General features: G+C 38.8%; 1 protein-coding gene across 1 annotated transcript in view; it reads left to right on the top strand.

Moving 5' to 3' along the window:
* GIPC2 (GIPC PDZ domain containing family member 2) overlaps nucleotides 1-6,660 on the top strand; it is a 90,760-nt gene extending 84,100 nt beyond the window's left edge. Inside the window, exon 6 of the mRNA XM_022581005.2 lies at nucleotides 2,336-6,660. Coding sequence (XP_022436713.1) covers nucleotides 2,336-2,475 — 140 coding nt within the window. The 3' untranslated portion in view covers nucleotides 2,476-6,660. The remainder of the gene's footprint in view (nucleotides 1-2,335) is intronic.
* Nucleotides 6,661-26,709: the final 20,049 nt, after the last annotated feature.

The raw sequence follows: 26,709 nt of genomic DNA, 5'->3' as shown, positions 1-26,709 counted from the left end.
TTTGGGAAACAAGATCTGGGTGTTTTGTGTGCTCATTGCTATTGGGGTGTCACTGCTCCCAGCTCCCCACAGTGGATTGAGGAATGTGTGTATTCATGTCTTTTTATTTTATTTTATTTTATTATTTATTTTTGGCTGCGTTGGGTCTTCGTTGCTGCATGAGGGCTTTCTCTAGTTGTGACGAGTGGGGGCTACTCCTCATTGTGGTGTGCGGGCTTCTCATTGTGGTGGCTTCTCTTGTTGTGGAGCACGGGCCCTAGGCTCGTGGGCTTCAGTAGTTGCAGCTCAGTACGCAGGCTTAGTAGTTGTGGTGCACGGGCTCAGTTGCTCCGCAGCATGTGGGATCTTCCTGGACCAGGGCTTGAACCTGTGTCCCCTGCATTGGCAGGTGGATTCTTAACCACTGTACCACCACGGAAGCCCTGTGTTCATGTCTTTACCTCTATAGTTTTTAATCTCTCTTTTGAAAAAAAAAATATTTCACTGATCTCTACAATTCTAATTTAGCAGCAATCATTCTAGTTTTCTCCCTTTTCCTATTTGTCTTTCTCTGACAGTGACAAAACGTGGTTCCCATTATTTGGTGTATATACATGTATGTGATGCATGCCCTTGTATGTAACCAATCTCTCATCAGTGTGCCTGCTGTCCTCTTCTCCCCTGCCCCCATGCCCTCCTTACCACACCTGGACTCTCCACCCTACACCAACCTGTCCAGCTATGTGGAAGCCCTCCTCACCTTAACTAGGGCTTTGACCCCTGCCCCAGGTCACCCCATCCACTTCTGCTCTGATTGTGGTGCCCTTCTATTGGCTACATCTCCTGCCTTCCCCCTTGCCTACCTGTGTTAGTACTGAGCTGTTCGAGGTGAGGAACAGTTCTTAAATGCTCTCCAGAGCCCTAGTGGATTTTAGCTGGAAAGACCAGACCTCTTGGCTCATTCAGAGAAATCATACAACCTTTGATTTGTTTAACCTTAACTTGGGAGGGAAAAAGAGGCTGGGCTTTGGTGTTTCCCTTTTACCTGGGTTTTTTTCACCCAAGTCCCAAATCACACCCACACTGTCTCTTCCTGGTAGCTAGTGCTTATAGGGGGCTGAGAAAAAAAACAGCTGAGCCTTATGGGCTCCCAGCCAGGAGGGACAAGTCCCAGGGGAATGTGTACTCCTGAAGATGCTGGTTCCCCAGACATAAAATATGGGATCCAGGCAACTTATTAGAAAAACAGAACAAGGGCACCATCTTTGCTTTCTATCCCAAACTGGAAAGGGGCTCAAAAAAAGTTTCCTTGATTCCACGAAGAGACAGATTTCCTCCCCTTCTCCCTAGCTTGATTGCCCCGTTGCAAGCTGTTATCCTTTGTCTTTTTTATAGTTGGGAGTGGGGAGTGGAAGAGGGGACGGAGAAAGCTAGTGACTAAGGGGGGTGGGGAGCGGATGTACTCTGGGTCTCCCATCAGGCTTAGCCACAGGAGCCCTTGCTCCACCCATAGGGACACCAGAGGCTCCACCTGATGAGCTCCAAGATGGAGAAGAAGACAGGGGTAGAAGATGCAAACCAGGGTGCCGAAGACAGAATGTTTAAAACATCTTTGCTACCTTGATGTGTAATGATAGAGAGTAACTTATTTTAATTTGTACTAGAAGTATGTATCTATGCATGTTCCTTTTATTAAAAATTTTTTTGAACGAATGAATGACTTATTATTTAAACTCTTTAATGCTAAATACACATGCATACAGAAAAATGAACAAGTTATAAGTATACAACACAAAATTCTCACAGTATGAACACTTATTTAACCGCCACTCATGTCAAGAAATAAAACTCTGCCAGTACTCAAAAGCCCTCTTTATGCTTTCTCCCAATTATTGCCTGTTCCCTCCTCTCCAAAAGTAACCACTTTCCCAACTTAGCCATAAATTTGTTTTGCCAGTTTTTTTTATCTTTATGTAAATGGAATAATATAGTATGATTCCTTTGTGTCTGGCTTCTTTTGCTTAATGTCACATTTGGGAGATTTGAGAATGTTCTGGTATATTAGCTGTGGTTTGTTCACTTTCATTGCTGTGTATAAGTTCATTGTATGATTATATTATGTTTATTTAGTTTCCTACTGATAGATACCTGGGGTCTTCCTGGGTTGGGGCTGTTGTGAATAATACTGCCTATGAACCTTATTGCCCATGGATTTTGGTGCACATAGACATGCATCTCCTTCTACAATATCTATGGGAATAGACTTATGCATGTTACTTTTAGAAAGTATTTTGCCTTGGTGTCATTTTTCTCAGTCTTCTGATGCTAATTAATCTTTAAAAATTATTTTTGATAGCTACTACAATGTTTGAAGCTGGAAAGGACAAAGGTAATCCGGATGAATTTGCTGTGGCACTTGATGAAACCCTTGGAGACTTTGCGTTCCCAGATGAGTTTGTCTTTGATGTTTGGGGAGTCATTGGTGATGCCAAATGAGGGTGATTATGATGTGAATCATTGTCTCTGGAGGAATAAAAAAAAAAAAGTTAAAATCTGCTTTTAGACACTGTTATGGACTCTGGCTTGTTTTATGTGTATGAATACATTCTTTTGAAATATAGTTTTGATTTCTGGGCACTTTTTAATGCAGTTGCATATGTGGTATACTTAAGATAAATTACCTAAAACGTGATCAATTTTAATACTCATTTAAAAGCTTTTTAAAGTTAGTTTTAGAGAGTATTTCTAGATAGGTTATTTTGGTCGCCATTGACAGCCATGTTTTGTTTTCCATGTATAAGTAGTTGATTGAAATCGCTTTGTAGTTCTTTTGCAAAATCTTAATGCAGTGAAGACGAGGATTGGAGTATAATTTGCCTCATAGCATCTTCATTTTGTTATACTAGCTTGAACAGGATATGTTCAGGACATGAAATACGAATTATGCCTACTAGAGGTCTAGAAACATTATTTTTTAAATCCACTGAATAAGGAGAGGAAGATTCCTATAGCCTGTTGATGTCTATGGCTTACTTACTCTCTTTGTAAAACAAGGATTGATTGACTTATTTTTTGCTTCTTTGTAATTGCTTCCTTGCTTCTTAAACTTGTTGAAATCTATTGTGTTGTGTATGTATTTGCACATGTAGAAGAAGGTGAAAGAGAGGCAGATACGGTAGAAACCACTTATATTTGATTTTTCTGTAGCAGTTCTTACAACACTATTTCTTTTCCATCCATACCTACTGTTATGTTACCCTTTAGAAGCATTCCAGGGAAAGTTTTTATAGTCTTTGCAGAACTTTTCTTTTGAAAGATGTTTACTCAGAAAATAACTATGTTTGAGAACATTTTTGGGGGTTAAAGAGCAAAACTTTTTTTTTTTTTGGAAGAGCAACACTTTTAAGCCTCCTGAACTTAAAAGGAGATACTATCAGCAGTAGATTTCCCCCTAGTGAAAATGCAGGAGGAAGGGAAAATTGAGAAAATATATTAGCTTATTATTTTAGAGTTCTAATGCACTCTCTCTGAAACCTTACATTATTGAGAAAATTGAGGGTAAATGACTGTTTTATCACTCTTAACTTGACATTTTACACATGTAAGAGAAATGGAAATGAATGGTTTCCACATAGATCATTTAATAAGGCAGAGCATGGTGTGACCAAGTGTTCTTCTAAAATGTTAGATGGAAAATGCTGCATGCTGCCGTGGTAATCAGAAATAATAACCTGTGAGGGGTGTATTCTAGGAAATCAGAAGTAGTTCCCTTTTCATGCTGGGTTGATGCTTAGATAACTCTTGTTTTCTGGTGCAACTTCACTTTTACTGCGTTCTGCTCTCTTTTTCACATAAATTTAATTCTATGAATCTTGGTATTCTTTGTCTCATTAATCTGAAACCTGCACAGAAACTGTTGCAGTCATTAACATGTAACAAAAGCAGTTTATGGAATGTGGATTGTCTTATTGCCCTTGCCCATCATTTGGAAATAGCATTCAGCCCAGGCTGTGGTAATTTGTTGCTACTTGTTTAGTGAATTTCTTTCAGAGGTCCCCAAATACATACTAATTCTTTTTTTTTTTTTTTTTTGCGGTACGCGGTCCTCTCACTGTTGTGGCCTCTCCCGTTACGGAGCACAGGCTCCGGACGCGCAGGCTCAGCGGCCATGGCTCATGGGCCCAGCCGCTCCGCGGCATGTGGGATCCTCCTGGACCGGGGCACGAACCCGTGTCCCCTGCATCGGCAGGCGGACTCTCAACCACTGCGCCACCAGGGAAGCCCCCATACTAATTCTTAATATCACTTCTCATAGGATAGGAAAGTTATTGGATGACTTAAGAGGCCCACAGAAATATTTCGGTTTAAGCAAAAAATAAAATTTTTGGCACTAGATGTTAGATTTGAAATGATGAGTCATTGTTTATTATTGATGGCTGTCTGATCCTCCTTTCCTTTTGGATATGGATGAACACTGACACTTGGTGCAAATTCCCTGTGATTTGTGGAATCTCATATTCACAAAGTGGTTACCATGATCTTTCTAGAATTTTGATGTGTAAGGTACTGACGCCATGTACAGCTGCAACTGTAACTTGCTTGTTAGCATCAAATGAGCATAAAGGGTGTCAGCTGGGCACAGGTGTTCTACTACTAACAGTTTTTTTTTCTTGAAATGTCTTTCTCTGTTACCTCTACTGATAAACTGATAACAAAGTAAGTTTCTTCACTCTGTTCTCTTACCTGAAAATATATCTCTTTGTGAACTTTGTGCCTTTTGGTAAAACTCTCAGTGCACAAAAGGAACAGGGTTTCTTTTTGGATGTCACAGTCTACAAGTGGGAGCTACCCTTCTACTGCTACAATGAGATGAAGTCTTTTTTTTTTTAACTGTGCCATTTTATTGGCAACACTAAACGTTTTCAGAAGGCCTCTGTTGTTTTCTCTTGTTCTCTAAGAACTTTTTTTCCCCCAAGTGGAGGATGATTGTTTCATTCTTTTTAAGATTTTGATTATTTTATTCTTGATTTCCTTTCATGCAAAACAGCATCTTTCAGTGGCCACTAAGAGCACACTCTGTTTTCTTTGTGGAAAGAATGCAAAGGATGAGTGAACGTTGGGTTCAATGGGGTCTTGAACACAGCTTGGCTCCCAGCAGGTCTACACATTCTGATGACTACAAATGGGTACATTTTGGGTTTCTGTGATGTTTCAAAAATACAATTATATAATTATATGATGTGAAACTCTTTAAGAATTCAACTAATAGGGCTTCCCTGGTGGTGCCGTGGTTAAGAATCCACCTGCCAATGCAGGGGACACGGGTTTGAGCCCTGGTCCAGGAAGATCCCACATGCTGCGGAGCAACTAAGCCTGTGCACCACGACTACTGAGCCTGCATGACTAGAGCCCGTGCTCCACAAGAGAAGCCACTGCAATGGGAAGCTCACATACTGCAACAAAGAGTAGCCCCCACTCACCGCAACTAGAGAAAGCCCGCACGCAGCAACGAAGACCCAACACAGCCAAAAATAAATAAATAATTTAAAGAAAGAATTCAACTATAAAAGCTGTAATCAGTTAACCTCTGCTTGGGGCTGCTGTAGCCAATAGTATAATGTGACAGATAATTAGCTAAATAGAGATAATTTGTCCACATGATGTTTAATTTGCAGTATTTCCCCCCATAGCTTTAACAAATAGACATTTTCCAAGTAAAGCGCACTTTATTTGGGTCCATGTCGCTAGACCTCCGTCAAGTCTAGAGAGCGCCTTCCTGGTTCCTTCAGTTATCATTGCCTTCCTAGCATAGTAGCAAAATGAATTTCACCTGCAAATGGTGTTTTTTTTCAAAGTAATGATTTTTCTAAATAGAGTACAGTTATCTTCCAGAGATGTAAAAGAGTGACCATATAATTACCATTTCACTCTGTGATACGTCTAAAACATGGATACCAATAGCGTGCTGTTACTCTGGAGGAAGTAATAGGTTAGAAAGACAGTTGAGTGTTTACTCAAGCTGTGAGTGAATAGAGAGAGATAGGAGATGCTATTCAACTCACAGTCCCACGCATTAGTGCTCTGTGTAAGATGCACATTTATTATCTTATTGGCACAGACTGAAAGAGATATCAGAGTAATGTATCATGGTTATAAAATATTTCTAAGATTGAGAAGTGTACCACTGGCACAGCCTGTCCCTACCTATTACCTGAAAACCCAGTTCTAAGAAATGATTCATGGTTATTATCTGCTAGGAGGGCGAACAAAAGTTGAGTATGACATCTTTATTTCATCGGAGACATTACATCTCTATGAGACTTATGTATAGCCCTAGATATTTTCAAGCTGTAGGAAGAAAAAGAAATTTAAAAAAAATTTCTGAAAGATAGTTTTAAGTAAACGTTTTGTATTTTGAACTGTTTGTGCCATGCATATAGCATTGACTATATACAGGTAAAATATTCTACTTTTTCATAAAGAAAAGTTTTTTCCTCTTTTATAAAAATCATAGCTTATACTTTAAAATGTATTTTTGAGATTGAATTTGGAAATTTATTAATATGTGAAATTACAAATTATATTTTGATACATTGTTTAAAAATGTAATATTTACTGTATTTCTACTTATAATGTATACATCTTCATGTATTGATCAAAATAAATTATTTGTAAAGCTATCATAACTTTATCTTTCTTATATTTAAAATAGAACTCCTCAAATAAAAAATCGTTTTCATGGAAAAAAAGTGATGAATGTTTTTATCGTGAAAACAATAAAAATTTGGGGTTTTAAATGTCAGACTTTTTAGTTTTGTCTAAATAAATAATGGGAATAACACATGTGATTGTCCAGACCTTTGTGTTTTTAACATACCTTGGTATATCTTTTTCTCAACATATTTTGTAACAAGGTATAACCTCAAGGTCTTTTAGTTTTAAAATCCCCAAATCATTTGCTTTGATTCAGTAAAAATACACGAGTTAGGCACTGCTACGATACTCTTAAGACAAAACAGTCAGAAGCTGTTCCTGTTATAAGATGGAGGTTTACCCAGGGTGACACTTTCTCCTTTATTCAACCAATTTTTATGGCAGTAATTTACAAACAATAGTGTAAGTAAAAGACATATCAGCCCCTAGCTCTTCGGTAGTTATGCCTTTTGGGTTCATTATCTCCTTGATAGTTTGAAGGCCCTATCAGAGCTGTTAGAAATCCTTACAAATGTGCTAATTCCATGTACTGGTGGTGGGGCCCAGGAATCTGCATTTTGACACCTCCTCCAAATGGTTCTAAATGGAAATGAATCAGGGACCTTTACTGTGAGCTCTCTGAAGGTGCTGGCCTAGTCTAGGGTGGAACAATAGATACACTCGAACACTCAGGATCTACCAAGGTAAACAGAGGTATAAAAGAGATCTCTAATGCAATCAGATAAGTGCTCAAATGCACGTGATGTAGTATGCGAAAAAGCGTAAATGACAATAGGCATTTTGTTAAGTGGGCAATTTTCTAAACGTTACTTGGCATGCTAGAAGAATTTGTTATCTTAGAGAAATAGACTCCCCAAGTGGCACACTATTGGTTAACCCATGTGATGGTTTTGCCTCAGTTTACATGCAGTGTTTGATGCTTACTGTTGATACAAGTAAATATTGGCTATTTATCTTACCCTTATTAGGTTTTTTATCCTCTTCTAGTTTTGTAGATAAAGATCCTCTGAAACAATGTTTTCTAAACATTTTCGCTTTTAGGAGAATGGAATTGACATGTGTGATAAGAAGACTGACCTCTCTCAATTAGAGTAAGTTCAGTTGATGCTGTGGTTTTGATTATGGAAAAGCTAATCTTGTAAAAATGCTGCTTGAATTCTCCTTGTATAGATTTTTCTCTTATTTACATCGCTTTATGCAGAGGGTAGAATGCAGAACGTAATTCATGCTTCCTTATCTTATGTGTCATCTAAAAATAAGTGAGAAATAATATTTATGATTAAAAAAGTTATACATCCAATGAATTAATTTAGCTTTGAAAAAGTATTTTCTCTAGAAGTTAGAATTTCTACCCCCTTGTTCAGATAAGTTCTTGTAAAAATAATTTGATTCGTTTATTTAAAAATTTTTATTTATATTGCATATATATAATATACAATACTTGTTATATATATTTATAGTGTATATATATATATATATATATATAAAACAAAATTTACTATTTTAACCATTTTTAAGTGTACAGTTTTGCGGCATTAGGTACATTCACAATGTTGTGCAATCATTACCTCTATCTATTTCCAGAACTTTTTTTTTTTTTTTTTTTCGCTGTACGCGGGCCACTCACTGTTGTGGCCTCTCCCATTGCGGAGCACAGACTCCGGACGCGCAGGCTCAGCGGCCATGGCTCACGGGCCCAGCCGCTCCACGGCATGTGGGATCCTCCCGGACTGGGGCACGAACCCGTGTCCCCTGCATCGGCAGGCGGACTCTCAACCACTGTGCCACCAGGGAAGCCCTATTTCCAGAACTTGTTCATCATCCAAGCAGAAGCTCTATATCCATTAAACAACAGCTCCGCATTCCCCTCTCTGCCCAGCCCCTGGAAACTTCTACTTTCTGTCTCTATGAATTTGCCTGCTCTAGGTATCTCATATAAATGGAGTTATACAATATTTATCCTTTTATGTCTGGGTTATCTCAGGAAAATGCTTTCAAGATTCAACCATGTTGTAACACATATCAGAATTTCATCTTATTTTAACAGAAAAGTAAACAAATATAAAAATGAGATAAACCAAAGATTTTCTTCCTCATAAAACAAGAGGAAAACTTCATCTTTTGCAATGGTGCTAGAGAAAAATGAAGAAATAAAATCTTACAAACTTAAGGAATGGAGTCAAAACCATGGGAAGCTTTAAGATAACAGGATAATGGGAACACTGTAGTCATCTTCCTGCAATGTCCTTCCCTCTTCACACCTTCCATTCCTTGCTCTTTCTTCTCTACCTAACCTCCATCCATGGTGTTTCTCAGGCCTCAGGCCTGGGTTCCTATCCCTTATTCTACCCTCTTCTTAGGAGACTCATCTGATCCTGTATCTTTAAACATCTTTATATTTTCAACCCCAAAATCTATATCATCAGTTTGGGCCTCTCTTCCGAGCTCTGTACTCAGATACTCAACTGCTTCCTTGACATCTCCACTTGGTGTGTCAAAACCTTAACATGTCTAGCATGAAACATTAGATTTTTCTCAGAAGTCTCATTTTCCTCAATTTCTGTGACAGGGAGTGGCTCATAATTCACCTCACTGCTCTTTTACCTACTGTGTCTAATTCAGCAGCAAGTCCTTTTTGTTGTATTTCCTAAAATGCCTCCTGAATACATCCACTTCTTTCCAGTTTCACTGTCACCTATTTCATCCACGTGCCATTTCTCCTGTGGCTGCTCCAACAGGCTCTGTGCTGCCCGGTAACAAGAGTACCCTGAAAACGTTTACTGCAGGGCATGAGTGTTCAGCATCCTTTAAAATGAAAGTGTCAGCGCCTCATTTTTTCTTCTCTGGCAGTGTTTGACATTAAGCTCTTTTCTGTCTTTGAGGGAAGGGACACTACTTTTTGGATGATTCAGCTTCTACTAAAGGGCCCACAGAGTCTACTGTGAAAGAAATAAGAGGAAGGAGGCAAAATGAAGAAATCTCTTAGGTGTAGACTAAAGGCTGTGAAGGCTAAACTCTGTGTGTGTGTAGGAAGGGCACAGAGAGAGAGAGAAATGTCTTTAAAGGCCCAAACAGAGGAGATTGGTACCTTGTTTTCCTGCAGGCACATCATGGTTAGATGGAGTGTTTAGACCAACAGGAACAAAAGTCTTCAAAAGATTCCTGATCTTTCATCATGGCACAGAGGGAGTAAGGCCCATAGTGAGGGGTGGCGTTTGAACACCCAAGACCTGTGAGGAAGCTTGAGTCGTTGACCAGAGAGCACTAGCCTTCATAGAACAGCTCTTCCCATCCCCTATTTATTTCTGTCATCAGTGTTCGGTGAGGATATTGTTTGTCAGCAGTCTTGCCTGTTGTTGTCTAGTAGGAATGTCACCCTATCTGCTAGAACCTCTGGCTTATTCTTGTGGCTGCCCTATTCCCAGGCATTGTATTTTATTTTATTTTTTTCATTTCATTTCATGCCATACCACGTGGCATGCTGGATATTAGTTCTCCAACCAGGGATCAAACCCATGCCCCCTTCAGTGGAAGTGTGGATTCTTAACCACTGGACTGCCAGGGAAGTCCCCCCAGGCTCTTTTTTAAAAAGGACACATAAGCTTTAGAAAAGAGAGATGGTCTCTTGAACACCTGGTGATGTGTGGGGGAATCCCTGCTTCTGTACTTGGGAGGCTGACCTGAACTAGCATGTGACCCCTGGCTGGGACACTGGCAAATTACATGTTAATGGGATCACATCACTCCCTTTCAAGCTCCATACAGTGGCCCCCTAAGCCCTGCCCACCCCATTGCCATACTCCTCCTAGTTCTGTGCTCTGGTTACATTAAACTTTCTTTTGACTTCCAAGCTCTTACCTTTCTCAGATCTTTTTCGCTTGCTATTTTCTCTGCCTTGAACACCCTTCCTCCTATTTGCATGGCTATGTCCTTGTCATCTTTCTGTTGTTTGTTTAAATGCCACTTCTTTGGAAAAGGCTTTTTTGACCTTCTCCCTCCCCTTATTCTCCGTATTCTTGATCTCAGCCCTTGTTTGTTTCCATCACAACACATCATTATTTGTGATTATTTTATTAGGTTGTTTTTATTCTATGTTCCCCACCTTAATGTCAGCTTCTTGGGGGTGGGATTGTTAACGTCTCTCTCATAGTTGTATCCCCAGCACTTATCATGGAGCCGCGTATATATCAAGCACTAAAGTAATTATTAATGAGGAATTTCAACAAATGTGTGTTGAGTGCCTACTGTGTGTCCAGCCGCAGGAAATGGATCACCTCACCTAATTCTCAGCAGCCCCGCAAGGTAGGTAAAGATTAGCCCCATTTTAAAGATGAAGAAACAGGTCTAAAGCAATTAAATAACTTGCTCTAGGACATATATTTGGTTAGTGACAGGATTTGAACCTAGTTTTGAGTTTAAGTCCTGAGCTCTCTGTAAAATTGATCCTGTTAATACTTTACCAGAGCAATGTTCTGAGTCACTCAACTGAAGAAAGATGTAGAGGGGATCAAAACTTGGGGAACAAGGTTATAGATCCAGTTAACTGCTCTCGTCAGCCTGAGTAAGGGTGCAGCTATGCAGAGGTCAGGCTAAGAAGTAGACTTAAATGTCTAAGTGACAGACTTTTAGGTTAGAAACCATATGCTGAAGGATTTTAATGGTTCTTTAGGTTAAAAATTATAATTAGTAATAAGTCTGGATTTTTTTATAGTCACTGGCATAATAATCACTTGCTAGTTTGACTGAAAAAAAAAAATTAAGGAAAGAAAGGTCCTGACCATTTTTTTGGAGAATAAGGACTTGCCTTAGAAATCCTTCAAAGCTTCTTCTAGTTCAAGTGATTTCATGGTTTAGTTGTTTTGACTTGGGCTGTGGGTATTTTTGCTTCTGGAGTCATTATTGTTTATGTTTCAGTAAACTATTAAGGGGTGATTGCTGTGTTCTTCAAGCTTGTTTTTAATAGGATGAAACAAATTAAAAAAAAAAGTAGCAGCTTGTTATCAAATGCTCTGCATGCCACTTACTGTTTGAAAATGTCATTAGCATTTGAGGTTTCATGGAGCATGGAATCTTATCATTAACCATTTTTAAGACTCAAAGATACTTCAGTTCTGAGAAATGAATTGGTAAGTTATATTGCTTCAGAAGGCTTATTTCTGGACTAAAACTCAATTTATATGCCAAAGGGGTGAGTTTATACAGATGACTATAAATTCCCTGAACATATTCCCTACTCAATTCTTTTCTATACATGAGTGGTCAATTTCAACATATTAACTTATGAGTTGATGAGTAGGGAATATCTGTGAGGCTTCCCTCAATACTAAACTGAAAGTAAGACTATTTGTAACTGTGGTGATTTAAAAAATTAAATCAATCATGTTCCTTCCAGGGGATTACATATTCATGTGTAATTTAGATATGTTTATTGAATTTTTATTGAAATGAGATCCAAGGAAATTCTGAAGTGGGAAGGTATACTGACTGAAATAGAGACAGGTGGCATTTTCAAGAGTGATTATTCTGAAATTCCAAGGAGTATGTCTGTGGCTATCCTTTTTGATTTTCTTGATAAACATTGTTAATAACCTTGGCTTAATCTTTAAATATAAATTTATTAGCTTCCAGAAAGATTCCTCCAGGTAATCTAATGCTTATTTCACTGATGAAAACTCCCACTGTCTCCTTGTCCTATATGGCAGAATTCACTAGGCAACTTAAAAATTTTATCTTGGCTGTCCAGTATGTGGCATTGCCTGCCTTAGTTGCTACCTTGAGCCTATCTTCCTCTTATGTGAACCTGAATAGCAAATCAGGTATTTGTTATATTTTTGTTGTATCCATTCTGACTTGTCCACCGTCTGATTTTTGAGCTCGTCTGTGATCCAAATAAGCATAGCCCCTTGACAGCTAAAGTGTCTTTGATAGCCAGATAGCTTCTCCTCTGACTCTTGGGGATTATATCATGTGGTTTCAGAGAATATTCAGAGTGAATGACTAATTCTACAAAACCAACCAATGGTCCTCTAGACCTGAGAGGCAAAGAAATGACTGAGCACTGCAGCACTGAGCTGCAGAGGTAATTATGGTTAATATCCTGTGAAAATTATAGATGGCTTCATACCAAGCATAAAATTAAATAGGTACATTAAAAACTTTAAAAACCTCATTCATGCTTCAAAACTTTTAAATAAGTTTCAAGCAAACAGTTAATTGTGAATTTATTTGTTCTTTGCATGAATAAATAAAACAAGTTGAGCTTCTTTGGACTTAGTACTTAATATCATGTGGATGATTCACATCACTGAAAACCTTGTTTCCATTGAGATAGAATTCTGGCTAGACATTGATCCATATGTTACTGTTTCAACAGCTATCACTTGAACTAACTTTTCTTCTCTCTGATTTTTTCACATTTAAATAATTTACCAATACTTTTGAGGTAAATCAAGTCCTTTGGTCTTATCATAGAATATTTCCTTATTATATATTAGCTCTATTATCACCTGATATTCTTGAAAGACTCATTAACTATAGTTAAATGACATTTGTTAGAAACAAGAGTTTTTAAAGTTGGAATTGAAATAGTTTCCTATCATTATGATAATATAGAATTGCTTTCTTATCAGTCATACATGTCAATTCAGGTCCAGGGTATATATGAATGATTTCCTTCTGCTGTATGTGGTAGAGTTGCCCGTGAGAGAAGCAGCTGAATCACAAATCAACACCCTCAATTCAAATTGTTTTCTCTGGGCTTTATAACTGGTCATGGTATAACAGAGGCTCACAGGGAATAGCAGAGATATAAAAGCAAATGGGAAGTTGAAAGAAATCAGGGGCTTCTAGAAAATTTCCCTTTACTAGACCTACTGAAAAGCCCTGCTGTAAGCATTGATCTTATTTTAAATGTCCAAATTCTTTTTTAAAAATTTATTTTATTTTTGGCTGCGTTGGGTCTTCGTTGTGGTGCGCGGGCTTCTCATTGCGGTGGCTTCTCTTGTTGCAGAGCACAGGTTCCAGACACGCAGGCTCAGTAGTTGTGGCACACGGGCTTAGTTGCTCTGTGGCATGTGGGATCTTCCTGGACCAGGGATGGAACCCATGTCCCCTGCATTGGCAGACGGATTCTTAACCACTGAGCCACCAGGGAAGTCCCCTAAATGTCCAAATTCTTCATGTTGTTTTGATAATAAGGATTTCATAATCTCTAGAGATTAGTAATTGGTTCCAGGAATAGCATGGATGCTTAATTAGGTGGTAAATGATGGACAATAAACTATTGTTAGATTCCTTAACATAGCTGATTTGTGGCTTATTTTTGCATCACTGTTTGTTTTCTGTGTTCACAGTGTTTTATTAGGTATGGCATGTTCCTCCTTGTTGGAACCAAATACCCCAACCAAATGCTGGACTTGAATTTCAGTAGCCTGTGAGAGACCATGTCTCCTGTTTGACAGTCACAGGAGTCAGCATCCTGTGCCTCATTTTCTGCAATCAGGGGGATTATGGCTCATCCCTTCGAGGACATAAACAATCTCCATTTCGAGCATCAGTCTCAATTGTTCCAGAGGGAATATGCCTCTCCTCTCCGATGTAGGCAGAGCCGACATCGAAGGATCAAAAAGCGACGTCGCTATGAACGCTTGGCCGCCACAAGCCAGTTATCCCTGTGGTAACTTTTCTGACACCTCCTGCTTAAAACCCCAAAGGTCAGAAGGATCGTGGGGCCCCGCTTTCACGGTCTGTATTCGTACTGAAAATCAAGATCAAGCGAGCTTTTGCCCTTCTGCTCCACGAGAGGTTTCTGTCCTCCCTGAGCTCGCCTTAGGACACCTGCGTTACCGTTTGACAGGTGTACCGCCCCAATCAAACTCCCCACCCGGCACTGTCCCCGGATCGTGTCGTGCCCAGCCGGCGCGCGGCCGGGCGCTTGGCGCAAGAAGCGAGAGCCCCTCGGGGCTCGCCCCCCCCCCGCCTCACCGGGTCAGTGAAAAAATCCTAATATCCTATTAGGATTCAGTTATAGAGAACAGACTCTGATGTATCTGCTTTAAGCAGAAAGGGATTATTATAGATTATTAAACAGGCCCCAGAATTGTTAGAAGATTGGAGAGAAGACTCTGAGCTGAGTAGGCAGACACTAGGATAAATTCCCAAAGCCTTGCTGACCAATTGGTTTGCTAAAGGAGCTGCTGCCATGGCCAGAAAGCTACTTCTGATAAAATAGTACCAACACTGGGGCCATACCATTTCTGCTATATCTGCATTGGCACAAATGATGCCGCCTGCCTTGCCTCTCTCACAATTAACTTGGTTCTGAATTCAAGTCTGAAGTGCCTGCGATTGGCAGAACTTAAATCATATCCAGAACCTGTAGCCTCTAGGGAACTTGGGGAAAATAAAAGCTTTTTGGCTAATGCAGTATCAGAAGGATAACACAAGGTTATTGGAATAGATGTTGTGCATGCCAATCCAAAATATTTGCCACCACCAATAAACTATTTAAGTCAGGTCAGCCCAACCTACTTCCCTAATTGGTAAAAATCTGTCCAGCCTTTTTTGGCATGATGCATATTGAGCAGATAGCCAGAATGTATTTACATAGCTTGGTAAACTGCTTTTCCTTTATCTATGTTGCAATGCTTCTGCTTTTAAATAAAATCAGTAGTTTAGTGAATAAGAAATAGTTAACATCTTTTGTAGAGGTTTACATGAAAGTTGGTGAAATATTGGACACAGGATAAAAGAGTACCATCCAAGCACATTCCATTGCCTTAAGACAAAATCATCTACATTAGAGGGTTTAGTTTTGAAGATATGAAGCAAAAGTGAGCTTCACAGATTAATTGTTGAGGTGTGTGGTAGAAGGCAGCTTACTGGTATACTCCTTTTTCTGCATTTCTCTTTGGTGATATGAGACATATCAGGGCCGTTTTTAGTTTGGGACTCAGTGAGTGGGCAGCCATCCACTGTGTTTTTGTTTCAATTGTATTTTACTTGTTGGGTGATTGAAATGTTCCAATTTTCTTAAAAAAATATCCTTTGTTCCTATATAAAAGGTGGACTTTTATTAGGCTTACTTCATTATTATAGAGGATCTCAGTGCAAAGGATATAGACAAATCATATTAAGAAACTAATAGGTTCCTAATTCACCTAATGAGCAGATGGCTTTCTTGCCTCCCTGTTGTTCATGCTAAAGCATCTTCTCTATGAATTATATTTACTTTCCAAATTGGATTTTACAAGCAATGCTAAATGCTAGTGATATTTCCCTTGATTTGTGCTAAGAACGGATCTAAATGAATACTTATTCTCTTTTAATTATTTTAGTCACTGACTCTTAGTTAGTATAATTCCATCCCTGATTGCTTGATTGTTGAGGTACTAGTCCAGCCATTCTCATAATAGGTATTTTGACTTTTGCTTTAAAAAATTGTAGATAATTAATGTTTTAAATGTCCCATACACTGAGAAATTCATGCTGCTGCAAATCTCTTGGCTCCAAGATATAAAGGTGAGTGATAATATCATTGCTATATAATTTAATGTACTACAGAACAAGCATTGCCCTTAGAATTCCGTTTTTTTTTTTTTTTTTTTTTTTTTTGTGGTACGCGGGCCTCTCACCGCTGTGGCCTCTCCCGTTGCGGAGCACAGGCTCCGGATGCGCAGGCTCAGCGGCCATGGCTCACGGGCCCAGCCGCTCCGCGGCATGCGGGATCTTCCCGGATTGCGGCACGAACCCGTGTCCCCTGCATCGGCAGGTGGACTCTCAACCACTGCGCCACCAGGGAAGCCCTAGAATTCCGTTTTGCAGGCGGAGTCAAGATGGCATACTAGGAAGACGGGGAATTCGTGTCCCCGCACAACTAGGGCACCTACCAGGCACTGGTGGGGGGACCATGGACACCTAAGGGGATGGGAGGAACCCTCAGCAACAGGGTAGGATGTGGGGTGGGGGGGAGTGCAGGGGAAGGAGAAGTGGAGGTGGGACGGCACTGGTGCCCCTGAGGGGCCACTGGGGGAGGGGAAGGGTTCCCACCCATGAAGGGGGGAATTGGAGGACCACTGGGAGGGCAGAGGATCAAAAGGGGGCATGGCCAGGTTTCCCCTGCCCACTTGGGCCCCCAGGAACCTACTGAGATCCCAGGCCTGATCCTCTGCCCACAGAGGCCCCCTCCAGCCTCATGGGTTCTGAGGGAGTGGGAGGGAGGGAAGGGGGAGCAAAAGTAAAGGCCAGACCTCCAGGACCGGCACCCCTGAGGGTGGGGGGGAGGAGTTCCTACACCCAGTGGTACCCACCCACGGTTAGGGGTCCAGTGGGGATGGGAGACCCTGGAGGAGATGGTGGGGGAGGGGCATGAAGGAATGAACAGAATGCGGCCAGTGCTTTCCCTGTCCACTTAGGCACCAGGGAGCCGGTTGGGCTCCTAGGCCTAATCCTCTGCCCTCGGAGCCTCCCTCCTGACGTGCAGAGCCCAAGCCCCACCCCTACACCCCCACCCAGGGCCCCACCTCTACACTCGGAGACCCCCTCCAATGCCCTGGGCCTAAACTCCACCCACACGCCCTCCCTCAGGGCCTTATCTCCAAACTCCAGAACCCTACACTCCAGAGACCCTCCTTTCCACGTGCTGCCTCTCCCCTTGGGCACAGGTCCTAAGTAGAGGCTCCGCCCCACGCTTGAACGTTGCCCTGCCCTGGTCTCACCCCCAGGGAATTTTCGGGCTCTGTGGGTCCTGAGCCTAGGCCCCGACCCACGCTCAAACGTCACCCCTACACCCGCCTAGGTCCCACCCCACCCTAAACCACTCCCCTGCCTGAGTTCCACCCCCAGCTAAACTCCGTCCCCATAGCCAAGGTTTTTTTATTTTGTTTTCCTCTTTTAGATTGGGGCTCAGTTTTACCTTGTTGATTCATTGTTGTTGATTCTTTTATATTTTTATTTTTCCTAATAAATCTTTATTTTTCTAATTTTCTTTTATTCTTTATACTTTGTTATTTTTCTCTCCTTTGGCTTGTTCTCCCCCGCACCCCCCTTTTTATTTTCTTTTTTCTGTTGCGGTTTTATTTTACCTTGTTGCAATTGTTCCAATTATAGTTTTATTTTTCCTAATATATTTTTTATCTTTCTAATTTTATTTTGTGTTTTATTCTTTGATATTGTACTGCTCCTTTTTTTCTTTCTTTCTTCTTCTTCTTTTTTTTTTTAACTGCACCACAAAGCTTGCGGGATCTTGTTTCCCAGGCTGGAGGTCAGGCTTGAGCTCCTGTGGTAGGAGCTCCGAGTCCAAACCACTGGACTAACAGAGAACCTCAGACCCCAGGGAATATTAATCAGAGTGAGGTCTCCCAGAGGTCCTTACCTCAGCACCAAGACCTGTCTCTATCCAGCTGCCTGCAAACTCCAGGGCTGGATGTCTCAGGCTAAACAACCAGTAAGACAGGAATACAGCACCACCCATCAAAAAAAAAAAAAAAAAGAAAGGACAAAAAAATATGTTACAGACAAAGGAGCAAGGTAAAAACCTACAAGGCCAAATAAATGAAGACAAAATAGGCAACCTACCTGAAAAAGAATTCAGAGAAATGATAGTAAAGATGATCCAAAATCTCAGAAACAGAATGCAGAATGGAGAAAATAAAAGAAACATTTAACAAGGATCTACAAGAATTAAAGAGCAAACAAACAGTGATGAACAACACAATTACTGAAATTAAAAATACTCTAGAAGGAATCAATAGCAGAATAACTGAGGCAGAAGAACGGATAAGTGACCTGGAAGATAAAATGGTGGAAATAACTGCCAGGGGGCAGAATAAAGAAAAAAGAATGAAAAGAATTGAGGACAGTCTCAGAGACCACTGGGACAACATTAAAGGCACCAACCTTCGAATTATAGGGGTCCTAGAAGAAGAAGAGAAAAAGAAAGGGACTGTGAAAATATTTGAAGAGATTATAATTGAATACTTCCCTAACATGGGAAAGGAAATAGTCAAGTCCAGGAAGCACAGAGTACCTTACAGGATAAACCCAAGAAAAAACACACCAAGATGCATATTAATCAAACTATGAAAAATTAAATACAAGAAAAAATATTAAAATCAGCAAGGGAAAAGCAACAAATAACATACAAGGGAATCCCCATAAGGTTAACAGCTGCTGTTTCAGCAGAAACTCTGCAAACCAGAAAGGAGTGGAAGGACATATTTAAAGTGATGAAAGGGAAAAACCTACAACCAAGATTACTTGCAAGGTGTAACGAAGATGCTTGCAAGGATGTCATGCAAAGACAATGGAGAAATTAAAACATTTACAGACAAGCAAAAGCTAAGAGAATTCAGCACCACCAAACCAGGTTTACAACAAATGCTAAAGGAACTTCTCCAGGCAAGACACACAAGAAAAGGAAAAGACCTACAAAAACAAACCCAAAACAATGAAGAAAATGGTAATAGGAACATACATATCGATAATTACCTTAAATGTGAATGGATTAACTGCTCCAAACAAAAGACATACACTGGCTGAATGCTGAATGGATACAAAAACAGCATCCATATATATGCTGTCTACAAGAGACCCACTTCAGACCCAGGGTCACATACAGACTGAAAGTGAGGGGATGGAAAAAGATATTCCATGCAAATGGAAATCAGAAGAAAGCTGGAGTAGCAATTCTCATATCAGACAAAATAGACTAAAATAAAGACTGTTACAAGAGACAAAGAAGGACACTACATAATGATCAAGGGATCAATCCAAGAAGAAGATATAACAATTGTAAATATTTATGCACCTGACATAGGAGCACCTCAGTACATAAGGCAAATGTTAACAGCCATAATAGGGGAAATCTACAGTAATACAATCATGGTAGGGGACTTTAACACCCCACTTTCACCAATGGACAGATCATCCAAAATGAAAATAAATAAGGAACCACAAGTTTTAAATGACAAATTAAACAAAATCGTCTTAATTTATATTTATAGGACCTTCCATTCAAAACAAGAGATTACACTTTCTTCTCAAGTGATCATGGAACATTCTCCAGGATAGACCATATCTTGGGTCACAAATCAAGCCTTGGTAAATTTAAGAAAATTGAAATTGTATCAAGTATCTTTTCTCACCACAACACTATGAGACTACATATCAATTACAGGAAAAAAACTGTAAAAAATACAAACACATGGAGGCTAAACAATATGCTACTAAATAACCAAGAGGTCACTGAAGAAATCAAAGAGGAAATAAAAAATTACCTAAAAAAATTGACAATGAAAACACAATGGCCCAAAACTTAGGGGATATAGGAAAAGCAGTTCTAAGAGGGAAGTTTATAGAAATACAAGCCTACCTCAAACAACAAGAAAAATCTCAAATAAACAACATAACCTTACACCTAAAGCAATTAGAGAAAGAAGAAGAAGAACAACAAAACCCCCCAAAGTTAGCAGAAGGAAAGAAATCATAAAGATCAGGTCAGAAATAAATGAAAAATAAATGAAGGAAACAATAGCAAAGATCAATAAAACTAAAAGCTGGTTCTTTGAGAAGATAAACAAAATAGTTAAACCATTAGCCTGACTCATCAAGAAAAAAAGGGAGAAGACTCAAATCAACAAAATTAGAAATGAAAATGGAGAAGTAACAACTGACACTGCAGAAATACAAAGGATCATGAGAGAAAACTACAAGTAACGATATGCCAATAAAATGGACAACATGGGAGAAATGGACAAATTCTTAGGAAAGCACAACCTTCCGAGACTGAATCAGGAAGAAATAGAAAATATAAACAGACCAATCACAGCACTGAAATTGAGACTGTGATTAAAAATCTTCCAACAAACAAAAGCCCAGGATCAGATGGCTTCACAGGCAAATTCTTTCAAACATTTAGAAAAGAGGTAACACCTACCTTCTCAAACTTTTCCAAAATATAGCAGAGGGAGGAACACTCCCAAACTCATACCACAAGGCCACCATCACCTTGATACCAAACCCAGACAAAGATGTCACAAAAAAAGAAAACTACAAGCCAATATCACTGATGAACATAGACGCAAAAATCCTCAACAAAATACTAGCAAACAGAATCCAACAGCACATTAAAAGGATCATACACCATGATCAAGTGGGATTTATCCCAGGAATGCAAGGATTCTTCAATATATGCAAATCAAGCAATGTGATACACCATATTAAGAAGTTGAAGGAGAAACCACATGATCATCTCAATAGACGCAGAAAAAGCTTTTGACAAAATTCGACACAAATTTATGATAAAAACTCTCCAGAAAGTAGGCATAGAGGGAACCTACCTCAACATAATAAAGACCATATACAACAAACCCACAGCCAACATTGTTCTCAATGGTGAAACACTGAAACCATGTCCTCTAAGATCAGGAGCAAGACAAGTTGTCCACCCTCACCCCTATTATTCAACATAGTTTTGGAAGTTTTAGCCACAGCAGTCAGAAAAGAAAAAGAAATAAAAGAATCCAAATCAGAAAAGAAGTAAAGCTTTCACTGTTTGCAGATGACGTGATACTATACATAGAGAATCCTAAAGATGCTACCAGAAAACTACTAGACCTAATCAGTGAATTTGGTAGAGTAGCAGGATAAAAAATTAATGCACAGAAATCTCTTGCATTCCTATACACTAATGATGAAAAATCTGAAAGAGAAATTAAGGAAATACTCACATTTACCACTGCAACAAAAAGAATAAAATACCTAGGAATAAACCTACCTAAGGAGACAGAAAACCTGTATGCAGTAAAGTATAAGACACTGATGAAAAAATTAAAGATGATACAAACAGATGGAGAGATATACCATGTTCTTGGATTGGAAGAATCAACATTGTGAAAATGACTATACTACCCAAAACAATCTACAGACTCAATGCAATCCCTATCAAGCTACCAATGGCATTTTTCACAGAACTAGAAGAAAAAAATTCACAATTTGTATGGAAACACAAAAGACCCCACAAGCCAAAGCAATCTTGAGATAGAAAAACGGAGCTGGAGGAATCAGGCTCCCTGACTTCAGACTATACTACAAAGCTACAGTAATCAAGACAGTATGGACAGCACAGAAACAGAAATATAGATCAATGGAATAGGATAGAAAGCCCAGAGATAAACCCATGCACATATGGTCACCTTTTCTTTGATAAAGGCAGCAGGAATATACAATGGAGAAAAGACAGTCTCTTCCATAAGTGGTGCTGGGAAAACTGGGCAGGTACATGTAAGAGAATGAAATTGGAACACTTCCTAACACCATACAAAAAAATAAACTCAAAATGGATTAAAGACCTAAATATAAGGCCAGACACTATAAAACTCTTAGAGGAAAACATAGACAGAACACTCTAGGACATAAATCACAGCAAGATCCTCTTTGACCTACCTCCTAGAGAAATGGAAATGAAAGCAAAAATAAAGAAATGAGACCTAATGAAACTTCAAAGCTTTTGCACAGCAAAGGAAACTATAAACAAGATGAAAAGACAACCCTCAGAATGGGAGAAAATATTTGCAAATGAAGCAACTGACAAAGGATTAGTCTCCAAAATTTATAAGCACCTCATGCAGCTCAATATCAAAAAAACAAATAATCCAATCCAAAAATGAGCAGAAGACCTAAATAGACATTTCTCCAAAGAAGATATACAGATTGCCAACAAACACATGAAAGGATCATCAGCATCACTAATCATTAGAGAAATGCAAATCAAAACTATAATTGAGGTATCACCTCACACCAGTCATAATGGCCATCATGAAAAAATCCACAAACAATAACTGCTGGAGAGGGTGTGGAGAAAAGGGAACCCTCCTGCACTGTTGGTGGGAATATTAACTGATACAGTCACTATGGAGGACGGTATGGAGATTCCTTAAAAAACTAAAAATATAACTACCATATGACCCAGCAATCCCACTACTGGATATATACCCTAAGAAAGCCATAATTCAAAAAGAGTCATGTACCACAATGTTCATTGCAGCAGTATTTAGAATAGCCAGGACATGGAAGCAACCTAAGTGTTCATCAACAGATGAATGGATAAAGATGTAGCACATATATACAATGGAATATTACTCAGCCATAAAAAGAAACATAATTGAGTTATTTGTAGTGAGGTGGATGGACCTAGAGTCTGTCATACAAAGTGAAGTAAGTCAGTAAGAGAAAAACAAATACCATATGCTAACACATACATATGGAATCTAAAAAAAAAAAAATTGTTCTGCTGAAGCTAGGGGCAGGACAGGCATAAAGACGCAGATGTAGAGAATGCACTTGAGGACATGGGGAGCGGGAAGGGGAAGCTGGGACAAAATGAGAGTGGCTTGGACATATATACACTACGAAATGTAAGATAGATAGCTAGTGGCAAGCAGCTGCATGGCACAATGAGATCAGCTTGGTGCTTTGTGACGACCTAGAGGGGTGGGATAAGGGATAAGCTGGCACAATGAGATCAGCTTGGTGCTTGTGACGACACAAGAGAGTGGGGATATGGGGATATATGTATACGTATAGCTGATTCACTTTGTTATGCAGCAGAAACTAACACAGCATTGTAAAGCAACTATACGCCAATAAAGATGTTAAAAAAAAAAGAAAAGAAATGAGCTATCAATCCATGAAAAGACATAGAGGAATCTGAACTATATATTGCTAAATGAGAGAAGCCAGGCTACATACTATGTGACTCTAACTATATGACATTCTGTAAAAGGCAAAACTATGTAGACAGTAAAAAAAGATCAGTGGTTGCCAGGGGTTAGGAGGAGGGATGTATGTATGGGCAGAACACAAAGGATTTTTAGGGCAGTGAGACTGCTCTGTATGATATTATAGTAGTGTATTCGTCATTATATAAATGTCAAAATCCATAAACTGTACAACCCAGTGTATAACACAAATTTGGACCTTCATGTAAACTATAGACTTTAATTAATAAAAATATATTAATATTGGTTCATTCACTGTAACCACACTAAAAGAAGATGTTAATAATAGTAGAAACTGTGTGAAGGGCTAGAGGGGTGGGGGGATGGGTGTATGGAACTCTATGTACTATCTGCCCAATTATTCTGTTAATCTAAAACTGTACTAAAATATAGTCTGTTAATAATTAAAACAAAATAGGAATCATAGGTACCATAATGATGTCAACATAATGAGGTTACCATAATAAAGAGAAAATATTTGCAAAAAAAATCTGTTTTGGCAAGAAAATATTTTAGAATGTATAAATTTTCAATTTTTGGAAAAGTCTGGGATTTTCTATGCCTATCCCTCTTATCACATGGTGGTAAAATCTTTTATATCTAATAGCATTAAATTCCTTTTCCTTGTTTTTCAGTTAGATTCTTTCATCTGCAGTGGGTGAGAGAAATAGTTAATATGTGTAAACATATCAAAATAAGTAATACATTAATGAACAATAGAGAAAAATGGCTCCCAATGGGAGAGAATATTGCAAAATCGTTAAGGAAATGAATTGGAGTCACATAGACTTGAGTGCTAGACTAGTTCCACCACCTAGAGATTAGATAAATTACTTCTCCAATAGTCCATTTCCTTAAATGGGAATAATAATACCTACTTGTCAGGTTGTTGTAAGGATTAGATTAGATTATATACCTAAAGCACTTAGCATATGGAACATAGTAATATTTAGTAAATTTATGTATTATTATTGTTGATAAATTTCCAGGCAGACATTGAGTTTTTTAAAAAAATTATTGAAGTATAGTTGATTTACAATGTTGTATTGATTTCTGCTGGACAGCAAAGTGATTCAGTTGTACATATATATATTCTTTTCCATTATAGTTTATTACAGGAATTTAAAAAAATAAATTTATTTATTTAATTTATTTATTATTTTTGGCTCCATTGGGTGTTTGTTGCTGCGTGTGGGCTTTTTCTCATTGCGGCGAGCTGGAGCTACTCTTCCTTGCGGTGTGTGGGCTTCTCATTGCAGTGGCTTTTCTTGTTGTGGAGCATGGGCTCTAGGCACGTGGGCTTCAGTAGTTGTGGCACGTGGGCTTCAGTAGTTGTGGCGCATGGGCTTCAGTAGTTATGGCACGTGAGCTTCAGTAGTTGTGGCTCGTGGGCTTCAGCAGTTGTGGCTTGCGGACTCTAGAGCACAGGCTCAGTAGTTGTGGCGAATGGGCTTAGTTGCTCCATTGCATTTGGGATCTTCCTGGACCAGGGCTCGAACCCGTGTCCCCTGCATTGGCAGGCAGATTCTTAACCACTGCCCCACCAGGGAAGACCAAGGTGAGTTTTTTAAGTTTTGTAAAAAGAAAATTCCTATTTTATAGAAACTGTTGCAGAGCATAAAGACATCATGCTAACATTTTATCAATGAATTTACAAGAGTAGCATTATATTGATATAAAACGTGATAAAATTTTTGAATACTTGAACAGAGCATTGGATACAAAGATGATCACCATGATGGAATGTCATTAAAATACTTTATTCAGAGACATTTAATATCATGACAAAATGTATAATGTTCAGTGAAAAGAAAAGACACATTATATTCAGGATCCATTTTGGTAGCAAAAAATATGAAAGAAAGGTGATAATATAAATATTAACAATGGTAAAATCTGGGTAGAACAATTGTGGGTGACTTCTGTTTTCTTCCCTGTGCCTTTGTCAATTGTCCAAATTCTCTACAATGGTTATATATTATTTCTATACTTAGAAAAGGAATGTTATTATAAAAGAAGACTGACTACATAAAAATACAGTCATGTAGGATATAATAAAATTGATAATGTTTATGAAAGAATATTTGTTAGATACTTTCACATGACCAACTTTGTCCTTGGAAAGCTTTGGGAGATTTCTCCTTTAATTTTTCTTTTCTTCATTTTCTATTTTGCCCCTTAAAAATTAAAAAAAAAATTTTTAAACAGATGAATTTTATCTGCCAGAATCTTTGGAGGATCCTAATTTGGAATATAGCAGTATTCTCTAGGTGATGTTTTAATGTTGAGGGGCTTTCTCTTTTAATTTTTTTTTCTGCTTTCCATAATGTGACAAAAATGAAAAAAGGCTGTTTTACCGAAAATTCAATAGCAAATAACTTTTATCAAAAGTTTGTTTTACAGGGCTTCCCTGGTGGCGCAGTGGTTGAGAGTCCGCCTGCTGATGCAGGGGACACGGGTTCGTGCCCCGGTCCGGGAGGATCCCACAGGCCGTGGGGCGGCTGGGCCCGTGAGCCATGGCCTCTGAGCCTGCGCGTCCGGAGCCTGTGCTCCGCAACGGGAGAGGCCGCAATAGTGAGAGGCCCGCGTACCGAAAGAAAAAAAAAGTTTGTTTTACAGATAAATTAATTAGAAAATACTGTTAGATACATAAAAATGATTTAGTATAGCAAACAAGAAAATTTATATGCTAACTTGGATTTTATGTTTCCAAACTAATTGAATTTAAAGCCATAGAAGTATCTCCCTGCACATAATAGATTCTCAAATAGAACATGAAAAAAAAATTTCCTTGAAAACTTAATTATACTCCACTCATCTCATTCTCCAAAGAGATTTTATCTGGAAGGATCCTAGAGTATTCATTCTGCCTCTTGTTTTTAGTCTTAACATCATATTCTCTTACTATGTAAGATCATTGTAACTTTCTGAATGTCTACATCTTTTAAAATCCATTTATATTACTTGAATTTCAAAATTGTTTGGTACTATAAGGATTTTTTAAAGATTCCACTAGAAATTTGTGAATAATATTGGTCGCATTAAATATAGGCAATAAATATATTAATTCTAGTTATTGCTTTGTTGAGAGAAAAGAAGAAAACACTTATTATTTATAAATAATGAACATTTAATAAATATAATAATAATGTATTAATAAAATATTCAGATTCTGTAAGTATTGTGAAGGGGAAAAAACACTTGAGATTTTAATACCCAAAGATAAATACTGTTAATATTT

The sequence above is a fragment of the Delphinapterus leucas genome, chromosome 1, assembly GCF_059928025.1.
Source record: "Delphinapterus leucas isolate spDelLeu-1000000601 "Yukka" chromosome 1, BTC_Dleu_Yukka2, whole genome shotgun sequence".
Classification (NCBI taxonomy): Eukaryota; Metazoa; Chordata; class Mammalia; order Artiodactyla; family Monodontidae; genus Delphinapterus; species Delphinapterus leucas.
Note: the sequence above shows the minus strand (reverse complement) of the source record. Positions and strands in the feature narration are given on the sequence as shown.